Source organism: Amaranthus tricolor, chromosome 1, assembly GCF_026212465.1.
Source record: "Amaranthus tricolor cultivar Red isolate AtriRed21 chromosome 1, ASM2621246v1, whole genome shotgun sequence".
Taxonomy (NCBI): Eukaryota; Viridiplantae; Streptophyta; class Magnoliopsida; order Caryophyllales; family Amaranthaceae; genus Amaranthus; species Amaranthus tricolor.
The window spans coordinates 1,165,671-1,186,937 of NC_080047.1; the positions used below are offsets into that span (position 1 = coordinate 1,165,671).

The 21,267-nt window shown below is 33.2% G+C and overlaps 1 protein-coding gene, 1 long non-coding RNA gene and 1 other non-coding gene across 11 annotated transcripts; 2 read left to right on the forward strand and 1 right to left on the reverse strand.

Moving 5' to 3' along the window:
• Window positions 1–667: 667 nt before the first annotated feature.
• On the forward strand, window positions 668–14,507 carry LOC130797484 (MADS-box transcription factor 23-like). The gene is made up of 7 exons (XM_057660088.1): window positions 668–849; window positions 5,545–5,632; window positions 10,292–10,353; window positions 11,327–11,426; window positions 11,537–11,578; window positions 11,660–11,743; window positions 14,283–14,507. The coding sequence occupies exons 1-7, from the start codon at window positions 668–670 to the stop codon at window positions 14,415–14,417; spliced, it is 693 nt and encodes a 230-aa protein (XP_057516071.1). The 3' UTR covers window positions 14,418–14,507.
• Window positions 4,581–20,121, reverse strand: LOC130797493 (uncharacterized). Of its 9 annotated transcripts, XR_009038871.1 has the most exons (6): window positions 19,753–20,121; window positions 19,601–19,659; window positions 11,197–11,369; window positions 9,890–10,157; window positions 7,148–7,377; window positions 4,983–5,704 (listed from the first exon to the last, which is right to left on the reverse strand). It is a non-coding gene; the product is annotated as an uncharacterized LOC130797493 (long non-coding RNA). The 9 variants fall into 9 exon arrangements; XR_009038880.1 differs by adding an exon at window positions 13,246–13,293 and having other exon boundaries at window positions 4,581–5,704; window positions 7,148–11,369; window positions 19,753–20,117; XR_009038877.1 differs by having other exon boundaries at window positions 4,583–5,704; window positions 7,148–10,068.
• Window positions 15,180–15,295, forward strand: LOC130801353 (U5 spliceosomal RNA). The gene has a single exon (XR_009039569.1). It is a non-coding gene; the product is annotated as a U5 spliceosomal RNA (small nuclear RNA).
• Window positions 20,122–21,267: the final 1,146 nt, after the last annotated feature.

Here is a 21,267-nt window from a genome sequence, read left to right on the forward strand (position 1 = left end):
TAATGATGGATGTTATTGTAGCCTTCTATTACTAAATGATAATAAAAAAATAAAGAAAACAGAGAATTATTATTTATATAATACTAATAATAGAATAATGAATACTACTACTTAAGATAACAAATAAATTTCTACAAAACGTCAATAAAAGAAACACAACAAAAGCTTCATCTGAGGAAAGCTTCTTCTCTTAGGTTTGTTCCTCATCATCAAAACCTGCTTAGCAAGTATTAGCAACTCTTATAGTAAGTCAATCTCTTACCTATTTTCTCTCTCTAGCTAATTTTGTCTTTAATTACTTCTAAAAGTAAATAATATTAATATTTTTTCCATCTATAATTAAAATTATTTTCTTTTTTTATTTCCTTTTTACTTTCTAAATTAGGTGAATAAAATGATATATATCTAGCTTCATCCACATATTTTTCTCCGTTTTTCTATATAATCTTATAATTTCCATAATTTTTGTTAAATATGATATGATAACACTAATTAAAATATCATGCTAGCTAATTCCAATATTATTGGATTTTGAAGAAGATATTTTTTTTTGTCAATCCTTCACTTTAATTTTATTTTTTAGCTAATTAATTTGTGATTTACTTCTATATATTTTGTTTTAGGGGAAGCAACCTAAGATATATTATTAGCAAAAAGAGAAGAAAATATGGGAAGAGGGAAAATAGTGATCGAGAGGATAGATAATTCAACCAGCAGACAAGTAACTTTCTCAAAAAGAAGAAGTGGATTGCTTAAAAAAGCTCGAGAATTATCAATTTTATGTGACGCTGAAGTTGGTGTTGTTATATTTTCTAGCACCGGAAAACTCTATGAATTTGCAAGCACCAAGTATGTTTTTAATTCTTAATTGATTAATCAGCCGTTAATTATTGTTATTTTTTATAATTATTTGCATAATATTTGTAATTGTCCTGGTCCTTATTATTATTAGCTATGTGAATAGGTGTTACCGATGAACTAGTCCTGAATTAAATCATATCATAAGCTAGGTTTGTTGATTTTTTTGTTTTGCTTTCAATCTTGTATTATGCGTCTCACACACCAATGAAGGATTATTAGAAGAAATTTGTTTTTATGATCAAAGAATTTCATAGTTGATGATGGTAGAATTAATTTTTTAAATTTTAGGGTTTTAGAATTCAACAATTAATTACGTTTTTTGTATTGTAATGCAATTCTTTATAAAGAAATTTATAAACTGGTCTAAAGATGTTTGATTTGACGGAAAATTGTGATAATCAATGATAATTTTTTTTATTTGATTGGATGAAAACTATTAAACTAAAGAGCAATGAGGGAAATGGAATATGGTAGGAACGAGAAGGTGAAGAAAACAATGTACTCTTAACTTGGTTTGTTTTAGTATAGATATATACTACTCTACTAGAGTATGGTAAGATTTATTCCTACCTACCCTTAAACTTAGTCCTCAAAGAAATGACACAAAGATAAAATTTTGAAATAATAGATATTTTAGTAAGATATTGCAATTTGCATGTGGAGTCATATCTAGGATAATCATATATTTTTATATAGGAAACAGAAATAAATGTTCGTAGATTTTATGAGTTGTTTGGTATAAACTTTTTAATATCAAGTAAGGGATTTAATTACCATTACTTTACATTTTTTGTTTGGTATGATATTTAGGTTAATCCAATCCCTTTCTTGAGGGTAATGGAGGGTAATGGATACCCTTATATTGTTACTACTCATTTATGTCATGTAACAAATTTCCTTTCTAAGATCAAGTAAGTATTTTCCTTATATTTTCATACCAAACAACATATAACTACAACTCATACTCTTACCCTTACTCCTCTTTATCATTTCCCTTTCCATTACATGTTATGTTCCCATACCAAACACCCCCTTAATAGAGTATTATAAATGGGTCGAGACCAAAAATAGTAATGAGATAACTCAATGGAACAAACCAAAATAGTATATAGTATTAAGTGTAAAATCATGGGCCAAAGGGAGTATGTTAAGAAAAACATCACTCAAAAGACATCATAAAACAAGAATGAAAATATACAATAGTTGTTGTCATAGTCATCGACCCAATATTCCTTACAAGTCGGATTTTCGGGGAGGGACAAAGGTAGTGAACAAACCATAACCATACTTCCTCCATGGAGAAGGTAAAGAGGAATGTGCACATTGAGATAGTCTCCCAAATAGATGGGTCCTGCATAAAAGAGAGGTGAGTGACATACAACTAACCTGAAGAGGCACCTACAACTTCTAGCTTGTCTTGTGGGATTCTAGATCAAACAACATCGAATCGCTTGGATTGATTTCAAATATATTTCTATCTAAATACGAAACATCACACATTCAACCCCAAATCATTTATGGCATTCTTCTTAGTTAACAAAAAACCCTAATTAAAAAGATAAATCTAAAGGAGAGTCTAAGATTAATTACGCCCTTCCATAGTTTGTAAACGATATAGCTATTGATATAGACAAGATTTGATCACAAGTTTATTCTCTTAATAATTTTCCTATTTTAAATAAAAGAAAGATTTGAATTAGTTCGAATATTCGACTTATAATCATTCACACATACCCTTGCCCTAACCTATGATATCGTAACCTTTTACCGATTGGTTAGTCTTAGAGCACTAATTTTAATATATTATTTTATTTAATATTTGAGGTTTCTTATTTTTAAGAATTTTATATAACTATCTATGTAGAACATGATAATTAACCCAATATGATCTTGAAAATAATAAGGCTACTAGCAAGCAATCGACCTTGGAGGATTACATCTACTTGTCCATTGTTAGTACTAGTGCAATAAGCTTGTCGCACATTGAACATCATATCAATAAGTTAAACTCATATGATCTCGTGAGTAATATCGATAACAATGTCAAAGTCTAATCGTTAATGCATAGTACAACCTTTTTGCCCTTCCTGTGAAACTATATTACGATGTGGATTTATTCTCCTTCTTTAATCTTCATATTATTCATTACTCTTGTAATCCAAGTCTTCTTTAACCCACATTTTCTAGATCTATGCTCCTCAAAGTTTTAAATATTAACTTTCTAATCGACATATTTTTTTTTTTATGTTATATACACATGACCAAACCATCATATATGGTTTTCATTCAATTTATCTTTAATTAATTTTTACAACTCTAAGGCTCTTTGTTGTGCCTTCATTTGTATTTTGTCAATTAGGGTATATCCACTCATCCCCTTAATATGTGTATCACAGCTACTTTGTTGTTTTACAATGCTCTCTTTTGATCTATATTACAACGTGGATTTGTTTGTTAAAAAGCTTATTTATTACTTACATGTGAGTTGTGCCACATCAGAGAAAGAGAATAATATACTATCAATTGGTTTTAGTAGTGAACCTCCTTTAGGTTTATATGTGTGGGTTATCTCTTTTCCTCTTTGTTTCGGTTGCCCAAACCCATTTTCTAAAATTTTGTCATGGTATCAGATGCTGATTTTTTTATTAGGCCTTTATGATTGCGTATTTAACCTTACCAATAGTTAAAAAGGCTTTCAATTGGATGTGCATTTCCAATAGGCTTTATAATCCTTTTAGTGGACTAAAATTCTAAAGTAACTCACATGTGAAGGGGTGTTAAAGAGCTCATTTGTAACCCATATGTGAGTTGTCCCACACTGAAGAAAGAGAACTTCTTCTGAGTAAATCTTCTCCTCCTTATTTGGGTTTTTCATATCCATTTTCTAAACACTATCAGTATCAAAAAACGATACATTTTCCCTTTAATCTTAGTGGGCACACTGTAATCACATAATAGTTGTAATCAAAACTCTCCATTTGAGTCACCCACACGTCAAGGTAATTGAAACACACTGAGATAGAAGTTTTTTAAACAAATTGTTATATGAGGTTGTCTCACTGTAAAGAACGTCTCATACATAGGTTAAATATCATAATTAATAGAAATTATGAGCATATAAGCTCTTTGTTTCGAAGCCGTCTCACGTTTAGAAGGTCTCTCACAAAAATAGTTGCTAGTTGTATCTAACTTTACCCGACCTTCGCTATGGTCCTTTTTGCAAAACAACATTTCATCTCTTAATCGACTTCGTTAAATTTTTTTGATTCCAACGCATGTCTTCCTCATTTTCTAGTTTCATCCATGCAATATTACGGCACACAACATGCATCTTAAAACGTATCCCTACGTAGATCTTGTAATCTCAACTAGGACCAAAATGAATCTCAAAGCAAAACAACGATGAAGAATGATTGTGTTTAAAAAATCTTCTGTATCTGTTTGCTCCTCCACTTGTATTGACATTGGTTTGTAGTTCTACATAACTATATATGTTTATATACTTATTGTTAAGATTATTGATAAATTTTAAGAAAATTAATCACATATATTAGTGTAGTTAGAAGAGGACGACACATCACTCCTTTGTGATTGGTTTGTTGGGAATCAAATAGTACAATATACTACTAGTAATATAAGCTTTGACATGTGAAGGTTGGAGTGCAAGAAATCAGTCCATATATCAAGTGTAAGAGTATAGAAGACCTTTGGCATATACAAAAAGGAAAGGCAATAAACAGCAACACTGCCATGCTATTGAACATTGCTCGACCCGCTGCTCGCCTGATAGGTGGGTCGAGCGAAAACAGTGACTGCATTTCGTGACCTGCTGGCAACCTGTTGTTCGCACTTGTTACTGCCCCATTCTTCACATGTATTTCCCCTATAAATGCACTAGCCTTAGGTCATAGCTAACGGCACCAAAACCTCATTATAGTGAGTTACCTTCTTTGTCTTAAGTACACTCCCTAATTAGCTTTTCTTCTCCTTACATTATTCTCCATTGTAATTCCTTCAAATTTTGTATTTCTCCTTTAAATACATTAATATTAATCCTAGGCTAAATGGTAGATGTAATCCAAGATTGGTGAACCACCTTAATATCTTAGTTTTGATTATTTCTTTATTATTGTCATTCATCACGTACGCGAATATTTGATTTTTACACTAAAATACAACACAAACCATTCACTTAAACCTTATTTTATGATCCTTGAGTAAGATTTATACCTCCCCTTTCACTTATGTAATTAAGTACTTATATATTTGTCATAACCCACCACTGTTTTTGTCATGCACTTTCTCCAAATGAATAAAAATAACGTGAAGATTTATTTTGGAAATCCTTCTACTTTAATGCAAATATAGGTAATTAATTTGTGTGAATAGATGAATACGGCCTAAAAAGTGATAAAAAAATATTAAAAATTGAATTAATACATTAACAAGTGTACAAAAGTATATAAGACACATATACCGGAGAAAAGGGTAATAAAATTAGTCTTCATAATTCGAAGCTTTAGACAATGGTGCAACTCTATTGCTTTTGTAGTCGCTCTGATAGCGTAATTGGGCTCTTACTAATACAAATTAAAATTAAACAATACAAAAAGTGGATGTTTTAGTACAATGATGTTTATATGGACAGTAATATGATGTTATGAATGGCAATGTTACTTGCAGCATGAAATCGGTGATCAAAAGATACAACAAAATGAAGGAGGAGAACGACCACAACCCTCAACTGTCGTCTGCTGCTTCCGAACTCAAGGTACGCAACCAATCGTTGTGATCATAATCATAAAGTGGTTGTTTCCAATTGAACTTTGATAGCATACATCATCTGAATGATAAATAAACGATGAACATGATTTAATAAACCAGTTTACCATACTGCATTTTAAAGAATAAGATTTTCACTAAGATTTTATTTTTGTTGATAAAATCGGATTTGAACTCCGATCAGTTTAAATCAGTGCTGATCATTAAAAATAGTTTAAAGGATAGAAAACAATAAAGAAAACACAGCCTAGCATCAAAATCAATCCAAAAGCAGCACTTGGTTCCTAACGAACTCAATTCAGACAGATATATTATAGTTGAGCTACAATCACACGATTTACACAAACACTAAGCTAAGCTAAGCCAAACCAAACCAAACAAACTAAGCTAAGGTAGGTTCCTCCATATTCTTAATTGTTGCACTTCTCTTTTAAAAAAAACTTACATAAAAAGAAGTGTAACAATCTCAAAATAACGGAGGATAGTATGTCATAGTATACATCATCTATTCAGAACAAGTATCTCACTTCATTTCAGTACTAATCCTTGAACATTTTCTCTCCTTTACATCTACCTTTCCATCTTGCTTTTCCCCCCTCTGAATATTTATATGATACTCTCTTCCTAAGCATAGTACAAAATCTTAAATGCTGTCACAGTGGTGATAATGATCACAGACTCTAAACTCTCAATAGAATTTAAAAAAAAACTCAAGCTCAGCCGAGTCAGCGAAAATTATTTCCTAAAGGAAATGGAACCAAAGGGGAAGAACTAATTCGGGATCATTCAACTCAATTGCTCATTTGGGATTAAAGTTAAGTTTGGGTAAAGCCTCAATCTTGTGGATTTTCATTTGGTGCAATCCTATTTGAAAATTCAAGAAGTATAATAGCATTCAACAAACAAGGGTAAAAGTGGGAGAAAAAAGTAGGCAAGGGGAATGGGAAACAAAAACAAAGAGCCATAATTTTCTAATCTCATGTAAAATATCTGCTGAGAGAGGGTTGGATCCTTGGATCTCTTGTAGCTGCTCCATCTTCAGTCAATTATCCGATTCGAGATGTCGATATGTACTTCTCAACCCAAGCTCCAGCTTCATACATATAACACCATCACAAGATCAAGGACTCCTTCAAAAATCCTATGTCCAACAAAACTAGCCTTTTCTCCCATCAGAAATTCTACCCGTCTTCAACAAAAAGTTTGTTCATATGAACACAAACATCTTTGTCTTTACCAAAGTATCACTGCAGATTCCTGCTTAAATATGGCTTCAATAAACCACCAAACGCATAAAACTCCGTCCCTCTGAGTTTGCTACAATTCTTATTTTTGTTCGTCCCACCCAGCTTGCTACATATAATCTCATTTACATTTTTTCTCTTTTCAAATTCTGTTTTATTCTCCCAACAACTAAACTACTCTTTAATATTTGTGTCGACATACTAAGAAGGTAACTCGGGAAGAGGAGTACAAAATAAGTCATTTAAACAGTAGTACTTACAGCTTACAAAACACGAGCTTCAATTCTTTTATGAAGTAGCTGTAGTATACTCCCTCCATCCTTAAGAGTTTGCTTCATCGTGAGCGAAAAACCCTCAAACCCATAAAGTGGGGGAGCAAACTTAAAGGAACTGATGAATAAACATAAAAAAGCTCCTCCGAGCAAGTATAGCTTATCATCTTGTGTTTCATTTGCAGAAAACACCTGCAACTCAGACACTCCTGACGGTCCTGCAACAATCACAAACTTTCCATTAAAACATAGTTCGTTTATAGGATAACAAGACAGATAACATGGATTCAACACAGAAGTAATATGAAGTATTTATAATGCAAGGGGTCAGTAGGAAGCAAGGTCCTCTGTGGAAAAGCAAACAATAACAAATCTTTGACAAGTATAAGCATAAGCTCAAGCTTAACGAAACATATCATATATATTCATGAGTTTGTCTCTTCGACAGAAAGAACGACAGTCCAATTTTGAGGAATCTCTAAATCATCGTCCATTATCCACTCATACAAAATTACTTCTTATTCCTTCTTTTCCAAGTTACTCTTCAACATAACATTACTTCAGTAATTGCCTCAGCACCACCAGCACAATTAGACAGTTCCTTGCAAGACTGGGGATGTTAGTATCTTACCCCACAAAATCGAGACCATTGCCAAAAGGAAGTAAACAAGGTTCCCAAATTCATTTAGACAGCAGAGATTCATATTCGTAAAGTAAGAAAACTCAAATTGATAAATTCACCTTAATCTCAAGATTAGAATTAGGTGACAACCCAACATTATTTCTGGACTTGTACACAAGAGGTTAAGGGTTCGAATCTCAACCACCCCTCATTTAAGGTGGAATATTCAGCATAAGAGGAACTCTGCTGCACCCACACTCTCGTTTGAGAGAGCCTGTTAAAGTATATAACATATCTTGGGGCCTCAACCATCCGTTTGGTTCCTTGACAAGAATATCTCAAACAAGGCTTCTATAAAGGAAAAACAGAATCAAGCAGATGGAGTGATAACAATGCCTCCGTGTCCAGTGAGATCTTTAACATTAAGATTACGGCTACCTTTTAGGATAAAAGTCGTCAGATAAATTTCATACTGATTTTACTTGGTATACAAGTGCAGTGAATTGATGGACAAGTGACAGATTAGAATTTTCTCGTCTCTCCTAACGATAGCTTACCTTATAGCAGAGCCTTGTTAAGTTCAAGCTTAACTATTCAAATACGGACAAATCCCTAAAATCCATAGGTTAATACATCAATTAACTCAGGTAACACTCCGAGAGAAAGGTCTTTCTCAACCACATAGGCAACAAAATTCCTCTGAGCAAGGGCAATTGGCCAATAAAATGTAGTAATTTCCTATTATAGACTCAATTTGGCACCATAATTTAGCCTCTGTTATTCTGCTACCAATCCATTTTGGGTTCTGTTCTGTTCTTCTTACTAATTTTTGGTCTTTGTCTATGTGTTGCATTTTGTTCATGTTATAATAGAAGGATGTAATACCACCACCAAGAGCGATAGTTCTTCTTCAACAGGATCACACGCCACCTAGATTTCTCAGAAACAAACACAAGCAATGACATTACTAGGAAAGAAACGACAAAACAGCAACCAAAAAATAGAGCGATGACAATTTCGATATTGGCGAATATATTGATAAATATATCAAAACCCAAAACCAAACGAAAATTTGTTCTTGACAAAAACTCCAGTTTTCATAACATCGTTGTACAAGTTCCAAGTAACAAAAGTTATATATTACAAGGTACAGAAAGTAACAAAATACATTTTTTCAAGAAGGCACTAACAAAAATAACTAGTCAAGCCCGAGAAGCGTCCAAGTCCAAGATGCAAGTGTAAGAGTATCCAATAAATGAAAGAAACAACCCATCAAGATCTACATTCATAATCTAAAGAGACAAAAAGACACCACAATACGGGCTATAGTTCTATATTCCTCTTGATAACTACAGAGTAAAGAGAGAGACCACTATCATGGGGAAAAATCAAAAAGCGTACCCATTTTACTACTCAACCACTAGTCTACCACCAAATGTTTCCACCTTGTCAACACCATGTCCCATTGATACAATGAATTGCACTTGCCTAATATGGTGTACAATGCCATATAGACACTCTAAATTCTGACAATTAGAAAACAAAGGGATAATAACAACATTCCATCATCACAATGCCATTAAGTGGCTCTCATCTAGGGTTGTTTCCGATTGACCGTTGGTAATGATAAAACTAACAAAAAGGTTGTTTCCGATTAACCTTTAGTAGCACACGTCATGTACAACTTCACATAAATAAGAAGTGCACATGATTTATTGAGTTATTTACTTTACTCCAATATAGTCCGAAACCAAAGAACGCTAGATCTTTGGCCCCATCAAGACAATATACTAATTAATTTTACCACAATACAATCAAAGTTCCAGTTGAGGGGCTTTAATAGTATACCACAATTACTCTAGGCACTAGACTCTACATGTGTGAAGTTTGTATTATGTAGCCCTCCTTGCTATGAATCATGGATAAACCGGGATATTTAAGCATTTAGTCTGCCGATTTGGGCATGTACACAACTAGTACACTAGAAAAGTAGATATAGAAATTGCGTGAATAAAGTATTACTATCTGTTTAAGGGAGAGATGACTGACGTTAAGCAATAGCAACACTTTGACAAAATATCAAAATTTTAAGAGTTCCACATACTTACCTCCTCAGTTTTATCATTTAGTCCTTGCCTTTGAGCTAATTCCCTCGCAGTCTCTTCCATTCTCTCCCCCATTATGTGATACCTTAAAAGTCACCCTTTTTCCTTTGATATTTTCCTTTTGTGTTTTAAAGGCTTCTTTTAGTAACCTTTTCCATCGCAAACCAGTCTCTTCTGACTTCCTAAGCAGATTTTAATGCTCTCAGGTTAATATATGTTCCATTCTTGATGGAAAAGTATGCTAGTTCAGGATTGATGATGAACTATACACCTAAGAAGATAAATTAAGCCAAGTTTTCATAAAGGAGAGGAGATGATGAAAAACAGAAAAATATAACTTGCAGGTCCAATATCAATATGAAATATTCTCGAGAACCATGATCGCTTTCTTTTCCTTGTTTACAGTTTTGGCAACGAGAAGCAACAAACTTAAAACAACAGCTGCAGTATTTACAAGAAAGCCACAGGTAAATAAAACTATGATCTTCCAAGTTCGTGAAAAACAAAATTAAGAAATTTCCAAGAGAGATCGGCATGCAACTATTTGCACAAATTTCATTTAATATTTGAATAAATGAATATTCCAGTTGAATAACAGCAAGAGGCATCATGATCTAATCCCTAAATAAATCAAATTCTCACATATCCCAGCATCAATTCCCTTAATTTTCTAGATAACTCTTATAGCAATGATCTTAAAGAAACCTATCTCATTTTCCTAATCTCCTTATTCTTCACATTTACAAATGCAACAACAGCTTATGATCCATTTCTTATTTTGAAATTCTGCATCTTTGTTTTGTCAAATTTGTAATATAAATGCAAGTTGAAATAGAAAGTTTGAATTAATACCTAGTTTTTGAATCAAGTATAAGATTTTCCACTTTGAGAGACCATTTCATTCCATATTTCTATAACCCCAATGTCATTAATGGCTCCCACCTATGGGGGTTTGAGGAATTGGATATATACAACCTTATCCTCGTGAATTAAAGAGGTAGTTTCTGATTGACCCTTGGTACATCATCACATGAATAATAAGTGCATATAATTTAAAAAAAAAGTTCAAGAAGGGTAATTTGGATCAAGAATTAAAATTCTGGTTTTCCATAAACACATGATTTGGATCTAAATGCCTGGGTTTCAGTTCTGAGTGTCGAATTAAAATTCAAGTTTCCAAATACGACTATGAGAAATAATGAAAATTTCTATCTGTCCCCAAAAAACCAATAAGTCAAATGCAAATCAAAATCCACCATATTAAAAAAAACAACAGTAACAAAGCCACATATTAAAGCTGCAAAAGATACCAGCTCCAAGAGGGTAAGAAAGATACTTCATCAACTTGCAGTAACCTTTGAGTTTTATCATGCAAATACTTCCCATGTACATGCAGAAAGTTGTGTTCATATCTTTGAGAATCCAGTTTAATAATTGCAGACAACTTATGGGGCAAGAACTTTCGTATTTAAGCATCAAAGACCTGCAGAATTTGGAAAATCAATTGGAAACAAGTTTGCAAAGTATACGAATGAGAAAGGTCCAAAGTATTCTGCTCCAAAAATTCAACACCCATCAAACACAAACAATACCCGAAAATTTGGCCTCTAAATACAATACAACAACTAACATTTATGCTATTTTTTGCAGGACCATCTCCTATCGAACGAGATCAAAGAACTAAACCAAAGGGTCTCTCCGAAATTATATCATCTACTAAATTTCTTTTTGAAAACTATGACAAATATGCTAACGGCTGCTGACATGTTGCAGGGATCTATTATTCATCAAGAAAATATTGAACTCTATAAGCAACTAAAAATCGCACAACAGCATCATTCGGAGCTGCAGAAAAAGGTATTAATCAAGGGCCTTTTACGGCAAACGGACCAATCGACTAAACAATTAAATCAGCAATAAAAAAACCAAATCAATTTTTTTATGACTGTACGTGCTTCGCTAGTGAGTCTAAGAAAATTTTTCACTCTCAGGTGTGTGCAGCAGAGGAAACGAATCAAATAGAGCAACACCCACATATCTCGTATAATGCTAAAAACAATTATCGTTCGAACACGATAATCAATCTTCAGCTAGGCCAGCCAGACCAACAAAAGAATGAAACATCCACCAGAAATATGCAACTCTGGTATTTTGTACTCCTTGAACTTTGTATCTTATCATTATTATCGCGGAAAACGTGATGAGTAAGACTGAACAGACCAGTTCTTTCTTGTAGCTTGCAATAACGGCAGTGAAGCTGGTCGACTCCAGTGCCACATCAAATGCTCACGTGGGGATTACGATGAGTATATTTACTTAAATGGATGAAGGTGCTTGTAAAGAAAAAAGCATTCAGAATCACCCATATATTTGGTATGATTTGATACATAGACATAAATTAGTATAGCTGCTTAATGACCAACACTAGTCGCTTGTAATAATGGCAAACATATGTGCTTGACTGCTTGTTCAAAAAGGTGTGTGACTGTAACTTAGAATAGCATATTTCACCAATTCAAATAAATTTCTAGCTGTGTGATATTTCCTATCCAGAGACCAGATTTGTCATTATGAAGTAATATATTAGGCCTATATGTTTCAGTTTAATAAAATTCTGCAACAGAAAGCACTAATCCCGGTTTTGTTCATAAAAAAGTCGTTAACAGTTAACCCAATGCCAAGTGGCCCCCGCCTAGGAAGTGTTGTTTTGTTCATAAACCAACAAAAATTTAAGTTATTCTCATACACAGCAGGAAACTTTACCATCATTCACTCATCACTTTGTACCTCACATTTTTTTAAATCTAATCTAAAACCAAAAGAACTAAGAACGATGGGTTAGAATGATACTAGCCTACAGAAGGGCCAATATAACCACCAAGCATAAAAAGTAAAAATAAACAAAAAAAATGAGCAAAAAAATTTAATTGTAACATATGTACATATAGTATCCTTATATATCGCTTAGTTTCTTAATTTAAACGGAAACAAAGTCAGTCCAAAATCCAAATCTTTGCAAAAGCTCTCATTTTAGTTTTACAGACTGGCTTCATCAAAGTTTGAGCGTAAAAATCACACAAAAGGTTTTCACAAATCATTCCATTAGGTCTCTAAACTATTGATTAGCAATATCAACCAAAAGGAAAGATTATCTACAATATAAGAGGACGTAATAAGAAGATCATAACATAATAAATGCCAGAAGCCCAACTTGGTCCACATGAGTGAAACCTGCTGCAACATTTTAGTTCTTATTTCAACCAGAAATATTCCATATGACGCCAAACACACAAAAACACATACTAAAGGATCCTAGGAAAAATAGCAATATCAAATACCAAATGAGAACAATATACCACCTGATAATGATCATGGATGCCAAACAAACTCAAGGCCAAAATGAAGAGCTGCAATTCACAAAGATAAAGCTCAAGATTCAATGCACGGCTACTATAACATTAATAGGGCGTATATGTGAAAAATGTGGGTCATAGCACAAAGCAATCATATATGGGATCTTGAGTTCTTCAAGAAGGAATAGGAAATGTTAAAAAATAGAGAATAGGTGGAAGTTACATGTTTGGTAACCACAAAATACAAGTTTTACTCTCTTAACCCAGCTGCCATAACATCTCATCAAACCCTCAGCCATAACATCACAAGAATGAATCTTCTTCTCAATTATCAAAAAATCCTATTTCCAAAAAATAGAAACCCAATGCTCCTACGTATAATTCCACAATGACAATTGTTCAATAGCAATCTTTTAACTTCATCACCCTAGCCTTTTTACACCATATTTGAGCTTGGTGGCATTCTTCTGCTACAACACCTTCCCTTCATTTGCTAACCCATAAGTGACAACTAACAAGCTACTTTGTCTTAAATGATTCATTCTAAAGATCAAAGTTATACAAGCGTAATACTATGGTCTCCATCACACTCGGGGCATCATACATAATCTATCTGAATACAAGTTGGATCGGATTATCCAAAAAGGGAATACTAGCAGTGAAAACAAGAGATAGTGAACATAGACATAGAGCAAGGAAGTTTACTAAATAAATGTTTCAAAATAAAATATATGAAGGCATGTGGATAGTTTGCTATTGTCCGAACAAAATAGTTAAGGTCTATTATAATATAATCCTTAGAACCAAAAGTGAGATCAAAGACTAAAAGATTAAAAAGGTAAACTCAAATGTGAGCAAATCCAAAATTGTACAAATAGCCAAAAAAGAAAGAAGAATAATGAAGTGTCACATGTCAACAACCATCAAACTCTTCACAGCAAAAATATTATACAACACAACTAGAACTGTTCAAAACAGACCCGACCCGAAAATCCGACCCGGAATCGAAAATTATTCGACCCGAAAAAATGTAAGTTTTTTAGGTTTACCGAACCGCAATTACCCGAACCGATACTTCACTCGAACCGTTTGATAACCGAAAAGGGCAAAATCGAACTCGAACTGCAACCGAATTTTATAACCGACATATAAACCTTAACCGATGTTACCCGAACTGAACAGTGATCGACCCGAGTCAAATCCGACCCGAATTATGCACGTAACCGAATGTAACCTGACTAAAACCGATTAAGATCGAACTGTTTTTAACCCGAACTGATACAAACCCGAACCGATTGTAAATTGAACTGTTATAAATCCGAATCAAATTTTCACCTAATTTTAGCAAATTAAGTCCAATTTCAGTTTTCTAATAATACAGAAAAAGGAAGAACACAAGTTCTATACAGAAGAGATTGCATACAGAATATATATATATATATATATATATATATATATATATATATGTATGTATAAACTAATTGAAATAAATTGATTTGCCTATTAAGGCTGGCAAAAGCTGACCCGACCTGCTAACCTAATCTGAAATCGACTCGAAATTAGCGGGTTTGGGTTTAGATTTTTGACCCAATTAATTAAATGGATCAACTCAACCTGATCTGTTTATTAAATGGGTTAGGTTAAAGTTGAATATTTAAACCCGAAAAAAACCTATTTAACCCATTTATTAAATTTAAGACGGATCAACATTTGCCAAATACTTCGTAAAACTAAGATAATACCAATTACCATGTATTGAGGGATTTGACAGCTGAAGATGACTTTCAATAAGAAAGGAAGTTGTCCCACATCGACTAAGGGATTTGTCAGCTGAAGATGACTTTCAATAACAAAGGAAGTTGTCCCACATCGGCTATGAAAGATACTAATAAAAGAAAAATCCTTTAAATCACTTCCACAGATCTCATACCAACTTACGCAGCCACGCAGTGAGCACAAAGCGAACTATTCTTTCGCCTTTTACTAAAGAATACCGTGTGCTCGCTGCATTAAGTGGCATACGTTTATTTTTGGAGGAAGCCTTTAATTAAGGTTAAATGGGTCAAATGACCTCAAATATATGAATTTAATGACCTAAAAAAAAGTAGGTTAAATGGGTCATTAGCAGGTTGATCCGATCTGCTACATATCAGGTTGGGGTTTCAATTTTTGACCCATTAATTAAATGGGTCAGGTTCAGGTTAAGGGTTTATTGACCCATTGATATATGATCCGAACCTGAAAATGACCCAACCCGACCTGTTTGACACCCCTATCTGCTATATCAAATAAAACAATTGGTAATTATTTTTTGTAAGTAAATGAGCATACATCAATTAAAAACCTGACTATTAACTTATTTCGATATTGATCCGATCAATAGTTATCCGTAACCGATAACTACTCGAAAAATAAAGCTCGAACCCGATCTGTACCCGAAAAAACCGAACCAATTAGTAATCGATGACAACCCGAGACCGATTGACACTCGACACGAACTTCAACCGACACCGAACTGATGCTAACCCGATAGCTTGAATAACCGATCTCTAACCGAATCGTGACTAACCGACTCGACCCGAGTGTGACCCGTTGTAACACACAGCCGAAAAATAACCGATCCAAAATGCAACCGAATCGAATAACACCCGTCCGAAACCGACCCGATCAACCGAATGAACACATCTAGAGTGAAACTAATCTACGTCAACAAGGATAAAGAATTCACAATTGTCGGGAAGTAAATATTTAGGAAATAACATTATTCTGTAATTATTCTCTTTTATTTAGTTTCCTAAATTAGTTTACCCATTCTTATATAAATAGGGGCAATTGGTTTTTTTTGATCAATTAATACAAAATTAGTATTTACTGACCAAAACCTATTTTTCCCGCATTATTATTTTCTTCAACAATGACATGCTAAATCTTTTTTTTTATAAAAATATAGATTGGCCCTTTATAAATGAAAAAATATGTATTTAACAATTTCCAAGTCTTAAAATTCTAGTATAAAGACGGCAACACTTCGACACAACGTAACAAATCATGAAAAAGATATGCCATGACTCAACAATCAGTGAAGTACCCAAACAAACAATCATATTTCGTCAATAAAATAATATCAAGATAGATTATTATAATCTCATACATAGTTCTTTTGAGGTTGTGCAGGTATTGCCTTATCTGGAATGTGGGTGCATTTTCAAGTTGCTAACATCACCTTCAAACTTTCAGAATTTAAGAGTGGCTAAATGCAAGCTTGATTATTTTGACGTATTATAGTTGGAAAGCAATCAACCTCCTCAACCTCCAATTATAAGATCTTTGTTTAAAAACTTGATATTGTTTAGAAATTGATATTTGTTGGAAATGAAATGACCAAATTCTACAAAACATGGTGAGTCTCAACGTGTACATTGGCATTTCCATTCTTATCAATGGAATACAAAAAGAATTAGTATCCAACCTCCCCCCCCCCTTCATTATTTGGAAATAAACATTGTATACATAGTTGTAAATAATGTATCCCTTGATTTTTAGAGCATTACAAGAGAAGATGTATGTAATTCATAAAGGGATCGAATTTATGTCAAGTTATGAAGCCAACAACATTGAGTTTTCCTTCTACCAAAAATTTTATGTTTATGGTTATTCATTAACATCCCTCCAAATCTCTACCTCATCACACTTGTTATCCAAACAAAGGTTCTTTTATCCCTCTAAAACCCTCCCCTTCCTTTCCCTCTATTTTCCTCCATCCATACAAAGTGTAAACAAAATTTTAACAACCCAATTATAAAATCTCGAACACTGCTTACAAAATGACATATGATCTTCCATTCTAAACCCACGCTTGACGACCTATCACCATCTCCATGACAACCTCTTTTCTCTCATTAATTCCAATAAACCTCACCACCTCAACCACTACCCCATCAACCAACCAAACTTCATTTTTCCCAACACCAACCACATCCTTCATCAATAAACATTCTCTTTGTACTCTTCAAAGACGAATATGATTCCAATAATACCAAAAGTAGTTAAGGAAAGCTTGAAGCCATCACCACCAATTCCATATTTTGACAACTTCAAGTAAGATTTACGTAATTTGAACCTAAGTTTCAAACACAAAAAGATTTTCCCCTTGCAAAACCAATTTCTCGATGTCATTTAGTACCGATTTCCAGTGGATGAAGATGTCACGATGTGAGAGTGATTTTGAAACTATGTCTTCGTGGTAGTTGGGTTGACCAAGGTTCTTCTTCGATTTTGTAGCTCATCGTAGTAGAAGTGGTGGTGGACTAGCAATGGAAGTGGATTAGGCAGGGCTACGATAGTGTGTCCAATACATGCAAAACTCGCCCCTTTAGTGAACTTTAAGCGTGCTTAACACAAGGAAAAAGTTACTTTACCTTGGTACAGACAAGGCAAAGTGATAAAAACAAAGAGTATGAAAATTATGTGTGTGCATGTTTTTTTAGCATATAGAAAATTATGACATAAATCCACTGGTAGATGACAATGTATACAAACACACAAGGGGCACTAAGGCAATTGGGTACTCCAACTTGGGCACAAAGGCCAGGCACGTGGTATTAAACTCAAAAATATGGTGTTTAAGACAAAAGACATTGAATGTGGGAAAAAATTTTGGTTGCACCTTTTGTCCGCCTAAAGGCCACCTTTCTACTATTGTGCACCTTATTGAAATCAACTTGCCTAGCAAGGCAATGTTGCCCCTTTAACCAAAATACTGAAGCAAGCAAATAGTGGTATATAAGTAGCCAACTTGCCTAACGTTTTCCGTACGAAAGCTTCCAACCGCAAACCGATACAACGACCCGTGATCCGCGCTTCAATGAGAATGACATTGCCCACTTCAAAACTATCCATAATCACGCATATTCATTGTTTCTAATAGGGAAGACTCATACATTCACAAGATATTCCTTGCCTCCTATGTCAATTTCATTTCTTATTTAATTTAAACCCTTTTAACTCTACACAAGTTATACCCTCACTTGGTTATTATATGACAATGTTCACACATAAAAACATGTACAAAAAATGCATGTCGTTCCTTATCACACAAATTTGAGATAATATGAGCTAGTTAGCGTGAAAATCGCAATAAAAAAAAACTCCATCATTAGTCCCTCACTAAAAAAATTCCATTTTTCCCAAAACTTCCATATTGAATTTCAAACACCTCTATAAGTAAAAACTAACAGTTTCTTCATATATGCTCACCCGTCAATATTAATTACAATCAAAAAACCAAAAACAAAATTGAAAAATGGGATATTGCACTTGATGCCACTTACTAGCAATTTGCATACCATTATAAAGGAAATGGAAGGTCCACACATTTTACAAGATTTCACTCCCATACACTTATTTGTTGTTGGTAAGGGAAATTTGACCGAGAAATTATGGGAAACAAAAATAGAGAAGTTACTATATTCATCATCCACAAATAAATCGGGAAAAAAATTGCATGAAGTTGTGAACATTTGGGCTAATTGGGACTTCATCAAATAACAAGCAAACCAAGAGGCAATCACAGCAATATAAGGCATGGACACTTACTAAGCTAGATGTGTGCATCGATGAACAAGCTACAACTAGTTATTAACACACCACTCAAAAAGTATCAATCTCATGACCTAGTCAAGATAATGATACCAATAAATATAGTTGTATATGCTACAACTAATTATTAACACACCACTCACAAAATATCAATCACATGACCTAATCAAGATTATGATACCAATACATCAAAATCCAAAGCATAGTATGCAATGAAAATGTTTCCATGAATGCAAAATGAAATCATCTATGAAATACAATATAAAATCATCTACAAAATACAAATCTCAATGGAACAAGAAGCAACTTGGATAACCCACTTGCATGATGATAAAAAAAAGAACACATACTAATCTCAAGGAAAACAACTTGCAAAACCCACTTGCAGTACAATATCATTACTACCTAGATCAAAATGTTATGGCAACCAAATACAGTGCAAAAATACCAACTAGGTCAGGCCGGGCGGCTGCAGCACAACCCACTTGCAAAAGCACACCAAACACACAAGTAGGAGTTATTCTAACATTTACTCGAGAACAAACTCATCAAACGTAATGAATCCACATGATTCATGCATCAAAGTACTTAAACCTAAATATGAAAAAACTATACCTTCATTGATTAAAACCCATATCACATAATAAGAGTTATTATAATTTACAACATCATGGAAATCAAGAATAACAGCCATCATAATCAAAATTGTAAAAATAGATATCAAATAATTTTAGTTTAATACTGAAAGAAATGTAAATTTTACCATAACTTTAACAACCCATTTTGATAATTACTGCCAAAGTCTCAATCTTTATTCTTTACCTGAAAAAAATGGGAAATGTTAAGCATGGGTGCAAAAGAATATAATGAAAAAAAATTGTTCATTGTATTTAGGAAAGAAATAAAAAGAATTACCCATCTTCGATGAAGGAACAACAAGTCTAAAAAAGAATTACCCAATTATCCTAGAAGGAAGATGAGAAGACATCATATGACAAAACATGGTGAAGAAGAAGAAGAATCCAACGCCATGGAAGTTGGGAAGAATAAAAAATTGAGGAGAAAGTACAAAATACTCCATTGATTACTGAATATTTTAATGTGGGAAACTAGGTTTGGAAGGGAGAGAAAAATATCTAGAGTCACTATGCATAAAAAAATAATTTCATCCAGCAACTAGCAAGGTAGTTTTTGTTGTGTGGGGACGGAACCATGGTTGAGACTTGAGAGAAATCAAGGGCGTGTTATACTATATAGGAATCGGATGGGTCTATCTATTACGTTGTTAGGTTGGTGTTTGATTTAAGTCGGTGTTTGATTAGCGATCGTCTTGTATTGGTAATGGCAAAGCGAATTATCGACTTATCGTTGAGATTTAAAAATTTTTTTGATTTAGAAAATTTTTTAAGTAAAAAGTTATATTAATTTAATGTAAATTTAAATATAATTTATATTTTTTAATTATTACTTAAGGATTATGATATTTGCAGTTTTTAGAGCTGTACATAAAAATTAATAAATTTTATTTATTATTAATAATTTTAAATTTTCAAGAGAATCTTATCTTGAAGTTGGAAAATAAATAATTATTTTTACTTTCCAAAAAAGAATAAATGTTAAAGTAATAAAGTATAATTAAATTTTGATGTTTTCAAAGCAAAAATTATAGTATTAAATTACATTAATAAAATACAAGATTCTATCTTATATACAGCTCTTAGGGCTGTATATATCATTTTCCATTAATTATTATGTCTTAATTTTCAAGAGATTATTTTTATCTCTCACTTTGAAGCTCAAAATAAACGAGACAACCTTATTTGTAAGGTTAAGATCAGGTTTGGCGTTTCGGTTTAAGTTGTGTTTAATGGGTTAATTAGCCCAAAAAGTAGTAGTTTTAGTTAGCATCATATGATTGCTCACAAATCATAATATTAGAGCAAGAGCAAAAGTGTTTTTATCAATTTTTTTTATCACACGGTAGATTGAGAAAAAAAGAAAGTCTATAGGTCTATGCCAGTGATTTGCAAACTTTTATAATACTTACTATTCCCACCTACAAGTCAACTGTAATCATCACGAAGTGAACACTTTTCAGCAAGTCAACTATAAGCCTTAATAATCTTCTTATGTTCATTCCTAGGCTTTACTAACACTAATGACATGATGTACTTGATCTTCATGAACTCTCATATTATGTCACAAAACTATTTAAGTTCATCATTATCAAAGGCGATAAGCTATTTCACCAATGCGCTCAAGAATCTCGTAGGGTCCCACGAACCTAGGACTAATTTACCGTTCTTCCAGAATCTCATTACTGCTCTAATTGGTGAAACACGAAGGAACACCTTATCCTCAACTTGAAACTCGATATGTCTATGTCGATGATTTGCATAGCCCTTTTGTCTATTCAAAGAACTCGAATAT